The sequence below is a fragment of the Andrena cerasifolii genome, chromosome 13 (genome assembly GCF_050908995.1).
Source record: "Andrena cerasifolii isolate SP2316 chromosome 13, iyAndCera1_principal, whole genome shotgun sequence".
Classification (NCBI taxonomy): domain Eukaryota; kingdom Metazoa; phylum Arthropoda; class Insecta; order Hymenoptera; family Andrenidae; genus Andrena; species Andrena cerasifolii.
Window position 1 is genome coordinate 7920910 of NC_135130.1, and position 18255 is coordinate 7939164.

General features: G+C 42.3%; 1 protein-coding gene across 2 annotated transcripts in view; it reads right to left on the reverse strand.

Annotated features, from left to right (window-relative positions):
- Positions 1-11021, reverse strand: part of LOC143375951 (octopamine receptor beta-1R) — a 153242-nt gene extending 142221 nt beyond the window's left edge. Inside the window, exons 1-2 of one of the 2 annotated variants that reach the window (XM_076825664.1) lie at positions 10857-11021; positions 623-1829 (exon numbers count right to left, since the gene is read on the reverse strand). In XM_076825664.1, coding sequence (XP_076681779.1) covers positions 623-1267 — 645 coding nt within the window. In that variant the 5' untranslated portion in view covers positions 1268-1829; positions 10857-11021. The remainder of the gene's footprint in view (positions 1-622; positions 1830-10856) is intronic. The other variant, XM_076825665.1, reaches the window with a different exon arrangement.
- Positions 11022-18255: the final 7234 nt, after the last annotated feature.

An 18255-nucleotide genomic window follows, 5' to 3' on the forward strand; every position in this document is an offset into this window, starting at 1 on the left:
AATTCGGCCACTTTTTAGTGATGGTTTTTATAATGAAATAATAACTTAACATTTTCGTATTTTGAGGGGTATATTCTACCATTCTTGAAATACAAGAAAAAAATCTTTGTTTTTTCTTTATTTATTTTGTTCACATAAATATTTCACAGTGAAGTTAGCGTCTTCAGAATTTTACCCCTTGCTAGCGATTGCAATTTCGGACGACTGGATTATCGAAAATAAAAAAACCAAAAATTCGGCTTACAAAGATTTTACCTTGTATTTCAAGAGTGGTAGAATATACCCCCCCAAAACACGAAAACGTTAAGTGTTTATTTCGTTATAAAAACCATCACCGAAAAGTGGGCGAATTTTCAGCCGAGAGGGTAGAATGTCCCCTTGAGGCAGAAAATAAGCTTCCCCATCGACCACCCGCAACCGCCCCGAAAGTTACCCTTTACAGCCAGCGCTAATCGCGCGAACCTACCTCTGAATTCTTCGCCATGTAATCCAAGTGCTCGTTGGTGCTGCACCGGCCCACGAAGTTCAGTATGAAGCTGACGAGGGCGGACGCTAGCCACCCACGGAACTACCCTTCTACAGCCGCAGCTAACGGTACTACTGTCCCGTCGCGTGAACCTACCTCTGGATTCTTCGCCATGTAATCCAAGTGCTCCTGAGTGGTGTACCAGCCCATGAAGATCGGTATGAAGCTGATGAGGGCGGGCAGCAGCCACGCGCTGCCCAGCATGCATCCGACGGTGCCCTGCCGCATGATCACCGTATACTCCAGGGGGCTGACGATCGCGTAGTACCTGTCCACGCTGATGCAGCACAGGTGGAGGATCGAGGCCGTGGAGAAGTACACGTCCAGGGAGTTCCAGACGTCGCACATGAACCTGCCGAACAGCCACTTGCCGCCGGACAGCTCCGCGGACGCGTTGAACGTCATCGCGCACATCGCCACCAGCAGGTCGGCCGCCGCCAGGCTCACCACGTAACAGTTCGTCACTACGCGCAGCCTCCTGTGCCTCCTCACGCTGGCTATCACCAGAGCGTTGCCCAGCACCGCGGTCGTGATTATGCTGCCCATGATTATCCCCTTGATCACCACCACGAACACGTTCACGTTCTCCGGCAGGTTCTCCACCGTCGGATTCTCCACGGGGACCGACGTCACGTTGTTCGCCGCTGTGCTGGACGTGGCGCTGGCGTTGCTAGGTGGCGTCGGAGTTGGGTCCACTCGGTTCGGCAGGCTCGTCGACACCGCCGCCATTACGTGCAACATGGTGGACGAGGTCTGCGGTAATCCACGGCTGCTTTACTCCGTCATGTCTGCTGAGGAACCTTGTCCACGATCATGCTTGGCACTGGTTAACCGAGGGCTCCTGGATGTTCTCGTGGTACCCACACCTTGGGTCCCCTCTTCACTGTCGAGGGTGTTGAAGCGTGGCCGTTGGGATTACTCGGGATACTCTTTGCTGAAGAGAGAGTGCTGATGTTGGGCCCCCGGGTGGGACCATTTCTCAAAGATGGATGGCTTGATGCGTTTATTGAAACGATTGGGAAGCCTGGATGAGGCCTGCGCGATTCTGTTGCTGGACCGTGGTGGTTGAGTGTCCATTGTTGGTGCCGGAGTTTGTTGCTTTGAGATTGTTCGATTGAGTGTCCGTCACTGAAACCTCGTTTAGAGCCCGCTGCTCATTCCCGCGACGCACAGCACAGAGTCCCAGTCCCGCCTCAGGGATGACGGTCACCTCGTGTTAAACCGGCGCGATAGTTTGTCGATTCAAACGAAAGCCATCGAAGGCATTAGCCTAATTCCACTTGCCTCTGATCCCATGTAGCCCCTATAATTCAGAGATACAGGCAATCGATAGATTACGAAGAAGACTCGTTCCTGGGTTTATTTACGCGAATCCGGGTAATTCGATTTGCGCGGTACTTGCTCGATCGGATTCACTACGCTGCGTAGGCTTATCGCGGGGAACGGAATTTTTAAGCGTGGATAATTAGATGAGCGAGTTAGAGGGAACTCAGAAAGGACAGTCGAAGAGGAATATAAAAATCTTAATACATCTCATCCCGAAATTATCTCACTCTTCCTAAAATACAGTCTTTCAAAATCTGAACCCTGCTGATAAGAAACACCTACCGAACAACGCTTAACCCATACACCAGTGGTTCCCAACCTTTTTTGAGTCGCGATCACCTTTTACAATTAAACGATTTTATATACAGCTTCCCCTCCTCTGTTCGTTTCTTTGTTTGGCTCAAATATTCTAACTAAGTTTGAAGTATTTTAGCCCATTTCCGCCAATCCAATAGACTCGAAACTTTGCAGGCGTGCGTGGTTACGATGAGAGTACGAAATTTAAAAAAAAAACTTACCCCCGAGGATTTCATAGCAAGATATGAATCAATGTAATACAGAATCAAGCGTCGAAATGAGAGATGGAAAGCAATGAAATATCCTGTCCCAGGATTTTATTCAAAGTGACATATCACCATCGTAATTGTAGCACAGGAGAGCAATTATTTTTCACTTTGTAGTGTATTCAAATGAAATGAAATCGTTTAACTTAAAAAAAAAATTTACACGTTTTTATTCAAAAAACCTGCGACCTCCTCTCGCCCATATAAAGCAAGGAAAATATTTCCTTCCCCTAGACTCAAGTCGTTTGGACCAATTCTAAAAAGAGTTATGCGATTTTAAACGATGTAAAATTTCTTTCGTCCGCCACTGTAAGTATAAAAAATCATCAACTAAAAAGAAGAAATCGTGGCAACGCCTCAAAAATCACCACGCGACCCACAAGTTGGGACACACTGCCATACACACTCCAAGCAAAAGCAAAGTCGAGAACGCAGCAATGTCCATGGATCAGAAACTGGACCATCCCTAAGCAAAACGTCCAAAGACTCCCAACTCGGACACGCAGAATATTAATTCGAAGACGCTGTTAACCCCCTTTCCCGCTTTGACGCGCCCTGCTCCACGGTGTCGTAATTAACGAGTGGAGAACAGGGGAGGGTGCGGACCCAGAATTCGCTGGTTCTTTCATTATAACCGTTGACATGCAGCGGCGCGGCCACTCGACTGCACCTCGGCGACGTCGGTGAAGAAAAGTATTTCATCGTCACGCCGCGTAATTCCGAACATGGAGGGGGGAGGAGGGGGTGCAACCCTTGTAATCTCCTTCGCAAATAGCTTCATCTTCGTGCAATCACTTTCTAAGTAGAAACTACGGCGCATCGTTGAGCGGCGAAGTTTTCCACCAGGGGGCACGGGATCGTGCGGAAGGAGGGGGCGCGATGAGAGGCAAGAACGGCGTCGAGATAGGACGATTTGTCATCGATGTAATTTGCAACGGAAATCCTCCGAGAATGAACTTGTCGCGCCGTCGGACGTCGCATTTGTTTCGTGGCTGTTGCCGCGAGGATTATGATTTCTTTTTTTAAGGGAAGAGGGTGGGTGAGGGGTAGCTTATTTGGCTGTGAATGGGGAATGTGGTTTCTTAAGAATCCTTTTTTTTTGTGTGAAATGGTATTTAGTTTTTGGTGTTTGTATATTTTGCGTGGCGATTCTGTGCTTCGAGACAACTCTTTGATCAAGGGTACTAGGCAGTCGTTTCTGTCTAAAATGAAGCATTTCTGTTTCAATTAGTCACAAAGAAACGAATTGAAACTGAGACTTGTTCTTTGGCAGGCAGTTTATTAACACCACAAGCTTTAAAAGAACCATGTTTGTTTAGTCAAAAATATGCATTATGCATGACACTACAGGTGGATCATTAAAGAGGCTTCTTAAAAATCTTTCTTTTTTTTTGCAGTTAGGGTTTGTCGGTTTTAAGAACCAGGTTTAGGAAAACAGTTTTTATTTATAAATCTGTAAAATTCGAAAGCAGGGTTTTAAATTATAAAACACCTATTCTAATACACCTATCCAAAACTTTCAACCCCTCCCAAGACGATCATTTACACAAACTCCAGAGGTGGTGTCAAACATCAAATTTTACGCAACTTATAGTCAAACCTTCTGACTACCCTGACTAGACAACAACAGACCTAAGTAGTCTGTCTAATGCAAGAGAATTAGACCCACCAAAAACTTTCAGCCCCGCATCATCATCACTTATGCAAACTCCCACCGAAATTCCCTGCAACTAGTCCAGGAAATGGAAGCACTACCCTCGTAGCCAAGCTTTTAATCGTTACAGACTAAATCGCGGAAAGTCCAATCTCCCGGTTGAAGGATTACGCCGAGGTGGAGTCCCCAGGCCGAGGAGAACTCGTCGGCCGCACGCCACGTGGCCGTCGGTAAACCGAAGGAGGAATGTGTGCCAATCGATAGCCGTTATTCGGTGTATAAAACACGCTGGATGGATGTGGGACAATTTCACCGACGGCCACGTTTCCGTGTTACCGTTCCCTCGAACTTGCCCCGGGCCACCTCGCCCGCGAAGTCTCAATTCATCCCCCTCCCCGCTGCGCCGCAATCATTCCGCCCAACAACCGTCCTGTTTACGCTCCTTCGAGGGCAATTTCCTCGGCCAGCCCATCGAATCGGATCGCCGAGGCACCGTACTTGATTTTTAGGAAACTGGATTTTCCGCGGCGCTGAATTTCCTGCCAGTTTCCGTTATTGCAATCTCCCCGGCCGACAAGCTAATTTTTGCCTGGGACGAGCCTTTGACTAGCTCGGATATATCTCGCCCAGCCCTCTTTCATCGAACGCGGAATCGAGGGGAAATGGCTGGATCCCGAGCCAACCGATTACGCAACGGCGCTGAAATGGGGAGGAAAATTGAGAGGCGGCGTCACAGCGGGACCCGGAACCCGCTCCGCAGAGGACCAACGGTGATAAGAGGTCACATTACTCCCCGTTCTTTATCTACGCTCGATCCCCGATTTGCACGATTCCTGTCGAAGCTTTCGGCCATTCATGGGGCTTTCAATTTCACGCTAGTGAAGACCGAAACAGTTTGCAAACTCTTCGAGCCAGTAATACGGGTAACAAAAAATTCTACGTCTTTTTGGGGCACCTTTGATGCAACTCTGATAACAAATTAGCGATTTATTGGAAATAAATAAAAATAGAAATATTAATATTAATATTAATATTAATATTAATATTAATATTAATACAGGGGTGCAGCTCCATATTTACCAACTTCAAGTAAATTAGAAAAAATGTTTATAAAATTATTGCTTTGACTTAACAGTAGAAAAGAACACTAACTGAAAAATTTATTCAGCTGATAAGTTTTTATTTTCATTTCTGGCGAGATTAATATTAATTTAAACATTTTTTTCTAATTCACTTGAAGTTGGTAAATATGGAGCTGCATCCCTCTTCCTGTAATTGATCCTCAATATATCTGATAATATATTTGATCAGTTTTACAGCAAATAATTTTTCCCAATAATTTTTCCTAATTTTCCAAGACCTCCTGATTTGGAGTAATATCGCTCATTCGCACTCTTCCGCGTAGAAACTCTTCTATCCGCGGAAGCGTGTTGTGCTCGTTCGGTTAACACGGGCACGATGTTAATTAACGTCGATCTAGCGAAATTCAATTTCAATTTTACAGGATTTAAGCCCGAGGCAATTTGCTGGTGTGAATGGGAACGACGGGTGCAACAGTTCCGTTTAATTAATTCAGGATAAGCGAAATTAATTACAGCGTCTTTTGCTTCCGTCTTCCTTTTTTTTCTTTGCTCGGGGGTGCGGAGGGAACAAGGGCGAATTCGAAGCTGAAACAACGACTGATAGAACGGCTCCGAGAAAATGGAATTTCCCCTGCAAGGATACCCTTTTTCTTTCGCTTAATCGCGTGGCGCTTTAGCGTGACTTCCGAGTTTTAATGGCGCTGCATTTACATGCATGAATTTAAATAAAAGCTCGAACGAACGGCAAGTCCGCGGCGTCTAATAACCGCGTGCGTTGAAACTGCGACTTCTTTCTGCATTTCCGCGCGACTCCCCGCGTGGATTCCTTTAAAAGCCAAGGTTCCCGTGTTCTCTGAAAATCCCAACTTTCTGCGCCAGCGGGTTTTAATGCCCGAGGCTTCTCCGGGAAAATATATATATTTGCGATTCTGCCGGCTCGCCGACTCGCGTTTTTGACAGAGTTCGAGGTCCGAGTCGTTTCCAAGGAACATTCTTAGGGGTTGCGGAGAAATTGCGATCGCGGTCGAATAGAGAGATACGGCTGGTTTCGAAAGGTAGAAGGAAATAATAATTCCGCTGGGTAGATCGCGTACGAAGCCGCGATGTTCAACGGAGGGCGTTATGCTAATGGGTGGAGTCATGTAAAATGCAACGGCGGTTTGCGTGAATTCCCGCGTGACAGATGGTATGTAATTTCGGGCCGAGCTGAATTCCTGTTTTTGTATTGCTCGAGGTCCCTGCTTAATTTAGGAAACACGGGGAACGCGAGCTGCTATTACAACGATTATAAAAATAGAGGACCCTCGCTTTTGTTCCGAACTGCGGTGATTGCAAACTTCCGATTCGTGCTTGCATTTCCCCTCGGGTCTTTTCTAAATACAAGCTTTTGCGCAAAAGTAGTCAGACCGAGTTGTATAATATACAGGATGTTTAATGTTATTGTTGACCTTCGTTCGAATCGCGTGGAAAGAATTATTTGCGTTCTCGTTGAGATGGCAATTTGCGGGGTAAATTGCAAATGGGGAGGCAGGATTTTGGGGTGTGGCGAAAGTTCTTATAAATTTGAGTAAATTTTGCTGGAAGCAATTTTTGGAATAATGCAGGTGTGAAAAGTTATGAAGGGATATACGTATAGGATTTCAGCAGCGTTGGTTCGCAGAGTGTGTCTGACCACGGACAGACCTAATTCCCTTATGCGCTTATGCCGCTGCCGTCTCACACTCTACTCGTATGGATTGCCACTTTGCTACGTGCAGCGTTGACTGTATGCATTACTGCAAATACCGTGTCTAGTAAACGATGCTGAGATAAACAAAAGCTTCAACATGGCGTGGAAATTCCTCGGCAATTTCTTCACGCGAGACAGGCTTACCAGATCCAAAAATGAAAAAGGAGGACGATATAGTTTGAAGTCTTTTGGAAAGGAGGACGTTGTAAAAGAAAAGCAAATTTTAGATAGCAAGTTTTATTATGGAAGAAAACGTTAATGTTTACATTAGAATAATCTTGTAGCTAATTAGGTAGTAGATAATATAGAGTATGTTTATTTAGGCATACTTTTCAGGGCTGCCTATTTTTGACAAAAGTTCTTCATTTCTTAAGACATGATTGTAAAAATCCAAACATGTTATATGTCTGAAATTATGTTGAGTCAGTATTTAATAACTGACCAGACCTATTTGCGGCCTGAATGTGAAGCAGCTACAAGATTAATCTAACGTAAACATTCATGCTTTTTTACATAATAAAAGTTGATATCTAAAAATAGGTTTTATTTCAGAACGTCCTCTTTTTCAAACGATTTCAGGCTAGATTGTCCTCCTTTCTCATTTCTGGATCTGGTAAATCATGCGAGACGAAATTGAGGTTCAAATGAAGGTAATTATGTAAATGTTTAAACTATTAACTGGAACTATTTCCATCGCTTCCCAGTAATCATCACAACTGTTCCAACCCTTACGTCAACGATTTATTCAACAATCACTTTAACGATCTACACAGTACCTAAGATGCAGCTGAATTTGTTCCAAAATGGTAAAAGACTGAAAATCAAATTCACAAAAGAATTATTATTGGAGCACATAACACAAAAGTTTCCTTAAAGGTACTTTCCGGTCCAAATGCTTGAAAAGTACCATATTTTCCTGAATTAAAAAAAGAGAAACTGCACAACATACAGTAGAAAAGCTTTTTGAACTTTATTACTACATATTTGAAGAACAAACGAAAAAAAACTTAACTACGAACCGATTTCAAAAACTCTTACGGCATTCTATTCACAATTAGACTCGCTATCGCCTTATCCACTAAAAGTAATTTTGGATCACCCATATTTTTTTTATGGACGGATTTATGGGTGGAAAAAACTGCCTTTTTACAGCACTGTGTTTAAACCTGCGCTAAAAATCGTCGGATCGTTTGTTTGCAATAAAGAGGGATAAGGCGATAACGTAACGCTTCACATATATTTTAAGAATATTTTTACTTTTTTTATCGCAGACGATCCTGTCACGAGTTCTGATGGCGCCCGTCAAGAGCCCTAATTTCTACAGTGGTACAATGAACGTTGTACATCTAACGCAAAAATTGATAAAATTCAAACAATATTTTTTTTTTGCTCTTCAAATATGTGGCAATAAAGTCCGAAAAGCTTTTTTTACTGTATATCGTTCAGTCTCTATTTTTTAATTCACGAAAATCACGTGTTCTTCAAGCGTTTTGACCGGAGGCTACCCTTAATTATTTATTATTCCCATTACATCTGTAGTTACAAGAAAACAGCTAATCCACCGTGGCGGACTATTTCAACCCCTACCACTGCATCAACGATTATTTCGACTACATTACCTCCGTCACTAACGCAACGACCACCTCAATAACTGTGCCACCAATTACTCTAATAATTCGCCCCATTTCGCAAAACAATCGTCCTCGCAATTATTCAAACAATTCCTTTTGCGCGTTCCCGCTACCACTTCGCCGGAGTGGCGTGCGTTCTAACGACACGGCAAAGATTTGTGGGCTCTTCGTTGGGCGAACGTTTATTACCCACGCTAATTACCACCAGCAATTAGCACACTCGTCGCCGCACTGGTGCGTAACGCCTCCGAGCAACGAGAAATGAACTGGAACAATTACCGATTGGATTGATACCGTCCCCCTCCCCCTTCTACCCCGTGTATCCTTTATCCTTGATTGCGCTCGCTAACTAATCGGAGCTTGGCTGTTGCTGGACAGAATATCGCGAAACCCATCGACATTATATTGCGAGTTAGGTGCCATTTCTTGTGGGATCGTTGATGAACGTTATTCTGCATATCACTGAATCGAACATAAATTTCCTTTTAGTTGCTAAAAATGGCCGAGCGTTGGCGAGGAATATGCTTGTGGAACGCTCGACGATAAAATGTTAATGGCGACGGATATATACGTCCGTTCGAGCGAGCTTCGCGGAATATATGTATTAAGAAGAGTCGAGGAACAATGACACTTGACCCCGAAACATGCACCAGACGTAGACTATTGCTAATGAAAAGTCTCGGCGACAACCTTGCTCATCAATAACTGAATCGTCGGTGCATGCTTTCTAGCTGCGGAGCAACGTAGGGTTTATTCTGGAGGGTTGCAGTTTGGGGAGGGCGTGAAGTGTCGGGGAAGGTGGTGATGAAATGAAGTCAGAAATATTTAAAGGGTAAGGGGAAAAAACAGGAGTGGCCATTTTTCGTGATTCTGCGATTTATAGCACATGGAGTTGTAAAGTTCACGAAGGGTTGTGAAGTTCAAATACCCCCGTAAGGCAACGTTGAAGATTTGGTGTACCTACTGGCTAAAAACAGGGAAATCTCCACTCTGCAGTGGAATAAAATAAGGAAAGTTCCCACTGCTTGCCTAAGGATAAGAAAATTAATTGAACCTTGTTTCTTTAGTGGTGGAGTGAAGTATTGATACTTAATTTTCTCGATTACGCTGTGTTGTGACATTCCCTGCTTTCCCCTTACCCTTCGTTTAGTTTAGCGTGTCAAATCTAGAGCATCGTGCTTCGAATCGATTACAGTTGTTTTTTTTAGAGAAACTCGATAAAATGTCAAATATTATTTTTATAAAATAGACGGTATGAAGTTTATTCATATCAGAAGAGCTCGAAGTGGAAAGGATTTATATTTCTCCGAAAAGTACGTACTGGGTCGGACTAAAAAGAATAGAAATATAGAAAAGAATTATTTCGCACTTTGAGGGTGCAGAAAGAAAAATTACAGAAAAGCACGACAATTCGGATAGTGAATTTTCCGCATTTTCACTTGAACGCGAAGGGTCCGACGAATAGATATTTCACACTGCGGAATGCAAAAGAAAGAGGTTTCGTGTTTCGTCTGGCACGAGGCGCAGGATTCTCAACCAACGGTCAACTCATATTTCATATGCATCCCTTCAGAAAAGAAAGATAAGTATGTCATGCCTCGCGTCCACTGAGAAGCAAAAGCCAGAAGTGGTTTTCTACAATCGCAAAACTGAAGACCTGAAAAATCGTCCCATTACAATAATTGCAGTCATCAAAGTTCTCGAACTACTAATTACAATAGTCATTAAAATTCACCCCCTCGTGATAAAAATATACCCCCAACTTTCGTAATATCTCTCGGCAACGTAATTTAAAAAACGAGCGTCCCAAATAATAAGAAAATCACTCAGACTCTAAATCAACCCCTAAACCAACGTACCCTTAAGTACCAGAAACTCCTAAAATCGCACCGAAACAGAAACTTCCCAGAAGAGCACATTTACGATTCCCGGACCTAGCGGATACAGGAATCAGAGTAATCCTCGCAACATCCACCTGCTTCACCGCAATCATCCCCGTCACTTTCGCCCCGAAACCTTCACCCACGTCCAGCACAAGATCTCCCCGATACCAGCACTCCACATTTCCACAGAAGAACGTCAAAACGAGCCCCGAGAAACGAGCACCGAGCAAAACACCAAAAACTCCGATTACCCTACATCCACCACCCTCCCCGAAGCGCGACGAACCATCCACCAAGTATTCCCACCAGGCCATGCAATTTCTCAGCATCGCGGAGTCGCCGAATCCCAACCGAGGCCCATTGAAGGTAACCCTGAAAATCCACCCTCTCCCATAAAAGACACCCCCATCGGACACTTTCACCCCGTTGCATCCGCAACCGTTCCACCCACCCCGGACTGACCTTCGCGCCGTCGATGAGCATAGGCTTGAACGAGAGCTCCGTGGCGCGCGTTCACCCCCTCGAGCTGGGGTCGCTAACGAGAGAACCCTCGCGGCCACCCTGGACGTCCAAGTATCCGTTTCCTCGGCGAGGTGCAACGCACCCTCGTAACACTAGGTCTCGAACGGTCCCGACGAAAATCAGGCCCCAAACCCCCCACCCGCCCCCTACCCCGATAAAACACGACTGTTCGACGATGATCGGGCTCGCCGGCGGAGCACGTCACCGTTCACCCCACGTGGTCCTGATCTAAGGACGAGTCGCGTGTATCGGGGCACATTTTCATTCATGATCTCGAGGCACACCGTGTAGAAGACGCGATCGCGAGTGCAGCCGCGGGTGGCAGGCGCACGTTTCAGCGGTGTAAGGCGCACTGTCCGCCACGGGGAGGCACGGATCGCTTCCACCAGCCGCCGCGGATGGCGGCAGCGTCGTGGAAAACAATCGCCGACCGACGGGGGCGGCAGGTGCGTTGCACCAAGTACACAGGGGTGGGGAGGGCGCGAGAAGGGCCGCAGGGGTTGGTCCCCCTCTCCTCCGCGGCTTATCACGTCGCGCTGGCAAGTGCAAGGTTAATTGGTAGAAGGGGATGATTTTTCTTGGGCGCGCTCCTGCCCGTCACGCTCGGGCTGGATGCCGCTGGGAACCGAGCATAGGGGATTGATTTTTCTGGGGGTCCATCCAGGGGTACTTGTTCGGGAGCTGGTTCGCGAGATTCGGGGTGCCGCTTTCGCTGAGAGGGGGAAGCTGTCGCGAAAGTGGAGGGGTGCGTTCGGTCGGCTGAGATTTCTTGGCTGAGGGAGGGTTGGGGAGGTCTGGGGGGTGTGCGGGAGGGATGGGTGGGTTGGGGATTAGAAGTGTTTAGAGTTGTCCCTCCTGGGTTGTTCCAAGCTGAAGAAGTAAACTCAAGGGTTTTGTTAAGGGAGTATACCCGTTTCAACGCTCGGAAAATTTGTACATTTTGTGGGTATTTTTACGAGTCAATGGCTTGATGAAGATTTTCCGTTTTTGTAGTATGTTTACCTAGTATTATGAACTACTTAAAAAAAAAGTTTCAGTTAAAAAACTATTGTTTTTTGGAAGTTAAGTATACATATCCGAAACTCTCACGATATTATACGGCGACACGGTGGCCATGAAAAAAGCTGTATGTTGTGTCTGAAATCAAAAACAGTAAATTTTTTTTATAAAATATGCTAACAGCTATCTATCTACAGCGCCGATTTGGAAAATTTTGAAAAGTAAGGAAATGGTGAGATCAAGGGGTAAAGTTAGATTTTTCTAAGAGAAAAGTCCACGTTTTTTCTTTATAAATAATAAACGGGGAATCGGATTAAAAACAGGCGTCGTAGATCGATGTGGAACCTTATTATGATTCTGCATGCAAAATTGGAAGTGAATTAGTTGAACGTATTAGTTGATCGGTCGAGGCGCCTGGGTTGTTTCACTAAAATGCCTATAACTTCGTCAATTTTTCGAATTTTTACATCGGACTTGTTTTATAATATTTCTAAAACATTAATCTATGAAAATATGTAAAGAAATCCGATTTTCTTCACTTTCAAACGGTTATACCCCCTTAAGTGATCACGCCTAGTTAGCTGGCGAAAAAGAACGTCATTTTCGGGAGTTTTTTGTAAAAAATGTGATGCATGTTTCTTACAACTATTTCCTTATTTTAGAAGTACATATATTCAGCAACCCTCAGTAATTTTGTTATAGGAAAATATTAAAAAATGAACGAATAACAGCCACTCTCACGGAAGCTGCTTTTATAAAGGCGCTGCGCGGTGAGCACGATTTCTCCGAGCCGGATCATCTGAAATCAGAAAGGGAAGAAGATTCTGTTAATACATGAGTTTATCTGGTGCGTGAGCGTAGGATTTTTAAAAAAAATGATTTCATACAAAATGGCGGCCGTTTAACGCAAAATCATGATTTTTCGATGTCTGAATTGCTCGTTTTAATTAAAAATAGAGTTTTCATAAAAAAACAACAATCCTTCGTTCACGCACCAGATAAACTCATATATTAACAGAATCTTCTTCACTTTCTGATTTCAGATGATCCAGCTCGGAGAAATTATACTCACCTCTAAAAAAATAGCTTCCTGGAGAGTGGCTGTCATTCGTTCATATTTTAATATTTTTCTATAACAAAATCACCAACAGTTGCTGAATATATGTACTCTTAAAATAAGCAAATAGTTGTAGAAAATATACATTAGATTTTCCACAAAAAATTCCCGAAAATCACGTTCTTCTTCGCCTGCCAACTAAGATGTTTGGGGAGGTCTGAGTTGGGATGGGAGAAGTAGAATTCCGAGGGCACTCGGAATACTAAGTACGCGAGAAAAGTAATGAGCGCTGAAGTTGATAACACTTTGGAAAATTCTGAGGATACTGAGAGATCTCAGAAAATTGTGGGAAGACAGAGAAAATTGAAACAAATTTATCGTTAAAGAAATACGCAAGTCGCAAACGTGAGTGGTATGAAATTCACAATCAGTTATCAACACTCTACGATTAGTTTGATAATTTTCATAAATAGTACTTGAACGGATACTTAACAAAGACGACCGTGCGAACCCCCGATTGTTTCGGAATTAATCTAACCAATTTCGCGGAAACTTAATGGAACTCGACGATTCGCATTTCTCGTCGTTAATTAATGAAGAGTGAAAAGTACCAGCAGCCTCTGCAAAGAAATAATAAACGATTTGTGGAGCGCCCTGTCTGTCGCGTTCGTGGCTGGAATATTAATCGTCTCTGTGTAAATTGATTTCAATCGAATCGGCTTTCCGGACGGTTTACCTGGTATTTAAAGCGAATTACCATTTAGTGGTGTAAACTGTATACATTAACGCTACAAAACGCCGATAAAATGACATTATTAATGTAATGTGACAAATCCTCGTGGATCGCGGTTAATTACGTAATGAACAACGATTATTGGTTATTATACTCCCGTTTGGAAGGAAAATATTCTAGGGAGGAATACGGGTATCAATTATACCGTGGGCGTACTCAATTAAACGACACTGAATATATGCATTAGTACGAAAGTATTATATTTCATAATCAATGCTAATAATATACTTCAATGCTGGAATTAAAGTTGACACTTTGAAGATTTAATATACTAGCATTAATAGTATAATAACAAATGGTGTCCATACTGCTAACATTATTAGTAAAATTAGCAACACTAATACGTAACACTTTTAGTAATATCTTTATTAAAATTGGTACTAGGAAACAGGCTCGTGCATGGCTCAGATTTGACTTAAAACTAGTTCGCAACTATCACGAATCTAATTAAAGCATGGCTACAGTGCATTTCGAACTCAACATATGATTATGGGGTCATTCTACTTTGAGATTTAGGTACTTCTTAATCTGTACTAAAATCTAGGTGGAGGTTCTAGATTTAGGTGAATTTCTAATCTGTACTAAAATCTAGGTGGAGGTTCTAGATTTAGGTGAATTTCTAATCTGTACTAAAATCTAGGTGGTGGTTCTAGATTTAGGTGAATTTCTAATCTGTACTAAAATCTAGGTGGAGGTTCTAGATTTAGGTGAATTTCTAATCTGTACTAAAATCTAGGTGGAGGTTCTAGATTTAGGTACTTCTTATTTGAACTGCCGAAAAATTAAGGTATTTTTAAAAAAAAATTTCTCAGTAAACGCAACACGTAATGAAATAAATCTTTTTGGTGTTTATTAAGCTACTCTTATATTAAACAAAAAAAAAATTAAAAAGAATTTAACTGAGATTTAATTCCAGAAATATTATACAAAGTTTCTAATGCACTGCTTAATCATTCCAGTGAAGTAATTGGGTCCTATTTGCCCCGAGTGTTAGTTTACCGCCAACACTGAAATTTCCAGTAAAGTCTACTTCTTTAAAGCCTTGCAGAAAGTTGCACGGGGTGCATGGGTGCAACTGCAAATCGGGTTACTTTTGAGATCCCCCCCTGCCCCCTGTTTCCCAACGGGCACAATGTTCTATGTCACTCTTCTGCGTTTTATTCGAAGTCCTTCTGGAGGGGTCGGCCAATCTGTCGCCAAGTGAAAACTCCTTAGGACGCGGCTGGCCATTTTTTCACCGCCCACGAAGCGGTTTAACCTTTGCTTTCACAGCACGCCCCCGACGTCTACCCTTTCCATCGCCCGCGGAATTTTAGAAACTTCGTAGCTCACGTGCAACAACAACGCGAAAAGTCGAGCAACTCGCCTTAAACGGGCCCGAGTGACTGCCGTAAATCTTCCATTTAGTTCGCGGGCGAACGTTGCGCTCGCATTATTGCAGCCGTGGCGGGAAGTTCTTCCATCCGTGGGGTGAATTCTGCTCGAGGTTGGGGCGCAATAAAATCAGGGCCCAGCTTGCGATTTGATGAATCGCTTTCCTGCGATCGGACCCCACCGTTTATCAGGTTTTATCCTCCAGTGAAGGCTAGTGCGTCGGCGGAGATACGTGCTTCTGGCAAAATTACTAAATGTGATTGGAAATGCTTGAAATTCTCTGTTCACCCAACTTCTTTCAGCGGGAACGATGTTCATCGCCTTTTTCTGATATCGGTTACAGGAGACTTTTTAATAAACTTCGTTTTCCTGGTAGTGCTGATAGAAATGACATTATTTCATTTGATTGTCCACTGCAGGGGCATTAATGGCGTTTACTTCGTGTGGTCTTACTGCTAATGGTATTAGGTTCATGGGAGTGGTTAATTACATTGGAGTACAGAGAAAGACATTTTATTTGAACAGTCTCGGTTTTATACCTTAGGAAAGTTTCTTATTAGCTTCCTTTAATAAATTAAAGGGCAAATGGCAAATGGAGCTTCTACAAGCAATACGTTAGTTTAAACCTGATTTTCCATTTGGACCTCTCATTGTTTGCTTCCCTGTTACCCATTTGAAAAACTCTGGAAACACTGTGGAAAACAGTTCTGTGCACGACGTTCATCCTTAAGGGGGAATCCTATTCTGTGGACTAAAACCATAGCAAAATTTGGGATTTTTTTTTTAAGAAACCAGCGTTTCGATTCATCTGCAATTTGGACCATATTTTGGTGCATCTTTGAGGAAGCTGCAGATTTTTTTTTATGAATTTTTAACCACAAATATAGTAGTTATGCATGATAGACCATCACGCCGCGCAAAATTCGCCGGCGGTTGGTGTGCATGATATTTATCTACCAGGTAATCTGAAACGGAAAAATGAGACGGCGTTTTATTTTATACATATGTAGCTTGAACTTGATGAACCAGCAAAAAACAAAAAAAAATTATTGAGCGGTGTGGAGAGATTTCAAACTGAAAGGTCTGAAACTTCAATTTTTGCAAACCAATTTTGCGCCAATTTTCTTGTGTAACAAGAGGAGTATAGAACTTAGCGGTATTCTGGTTCATCAAATTGAAGCTGCATATGTACAAAGTAAAACGCCGTTTCATTTCTCTGTTTCAGATTACCTGGAAGGTAAATATCATGCACACCAGCGGACGACGAGTTTTGCGCGGCGTGATGCATAACTCCTATATTTATTATTCAAAATGAATAAAAAAAAACTGCAACTTCTTCAAGGATGCATAAAAACATGGTCCAAATTTCAGATGAATCGAAATGCTAGTTTCTTAAAAAAAAATTCCTAAATTCTGCTATGTATTTAACCCATAAAAAGTGGTATTTGAGTATGTATTATGCACCTCAACACTGTCCCTGTAAAACAGGAATCTATAAATTTTTAACTTACGAGTAGAAACGCGTGAAATCTGAAGAAACTTATTCTGCTCCGCTTATTTAAAATGTCCTATAATGCCATTTCGAAGCATCAGAGATGACTGAAGTTTTATCATTTCCTTTGTGCTGCCCTTGTGAAAAAGTAAATAAATCGGACTGCTTCTAGATCCTTACGAAGCACGTGTGGTTTTTTAACTTTACTTAAAAGGTAAATAACGCGTGGAACTTAACATATATTTCTTGAAAAATGGAAAAATGCTAAATGGGACATTTTAACTAAGTACTAACTTTCATCAAGAATAATAATTATCAAAGGATATACTGTGAAATAAAACGGTTTCGCGGTTAAACGTACAGGGCAACATTATAAACATCTCTCCAGCACATTGGACAACAATCAAACCCAATGTAGACACGTCGCAGCTTGGATTTTCAACAAGCACGTGTGCAGCAGCCTCTGTTTCACCCTCGACAAAGCAATGTGACATAAACAAGCGAGGTAAAGTTCTGCTGAAGTGGAGGTAGGATTCACGTGCAAACAGAGGCAATGATAATTTTCACCTCGAACATTGCTCGCCACAAATAATCCCCCTTAACAGTGGCACATCAAGTCTGGGAACACGAACGGGACCTGAAATATGCGCCACTGTGGCTGAGCACACCAACATCTGTTAACCAAATTTCGCGTTACTAAAGGCAATCTGCTGCTCAAGCTAATCGTGATATTATTAACAAAATTATGAAGCAGGGAGATGAAAACGAACTTAACAAAATACGTATGTTTTTCTTGTGTTCTAAAATGAAGGGTAAGGGGGAAAATAGGGAACGTCACGAAACAGCTGTCCAGAAAATTAGATTTTAATACTTCAGTCCACCAGTAAAGAAAAAAGGTTCAATGAATTTAATTTTCTTATATAATTTTCTTCTGAAATAATTTCTTCTTTTACCTTGGCGACAGAAGCTTATGCTAAGGTAAACAGTGGGGATATTTCCTGCTTTTAACCAGTACACCAAATCTTTTGTATTTGAACTTTATAGCAGGGGCTGAAAAAGTTCTGGAATTGTTATTTTTAAAAAAATTATGTTAGATGTTTCGTTTAAGAAAATATCTGTTCCTGTGGAATTTTTATTGAAAGAAATGCTACCCTTAGGAACTTCTTTAGAAAGTGTTCTCATGGCACAGCTATTTTAGAACCTATATAACAAAAGTTCCATGGAGACAGTTATATTAGAACATTTATTAAAAAAGGTTCTATAAGACAAAGAAAAGTACTAAACTATTAGGTACCAGTTTTATATAACAATATAATGTATAAGTAATTAATAGTTTCATAAGAAGTATTGAACAGGTAAGAGAACTTGTCAAGAATAATACCTAAATAACATTTTTATAACTTACACGAACCAAAATACACAAAAATTCTACGTAGATAAATATTACAAATAAGTAACACATTCCTAATATCAATTGAACTGTAATAATTATTTATCATTGTTGAAGTACTATGCATCGAATAGTATTCAGTATTTGTTAAAAGGATTGCGAACTTTTTTAATATTGATGACTAGAATATCTGTTCCTGTTATACAGAAATTTTTATTTCTATATTTTACAAGT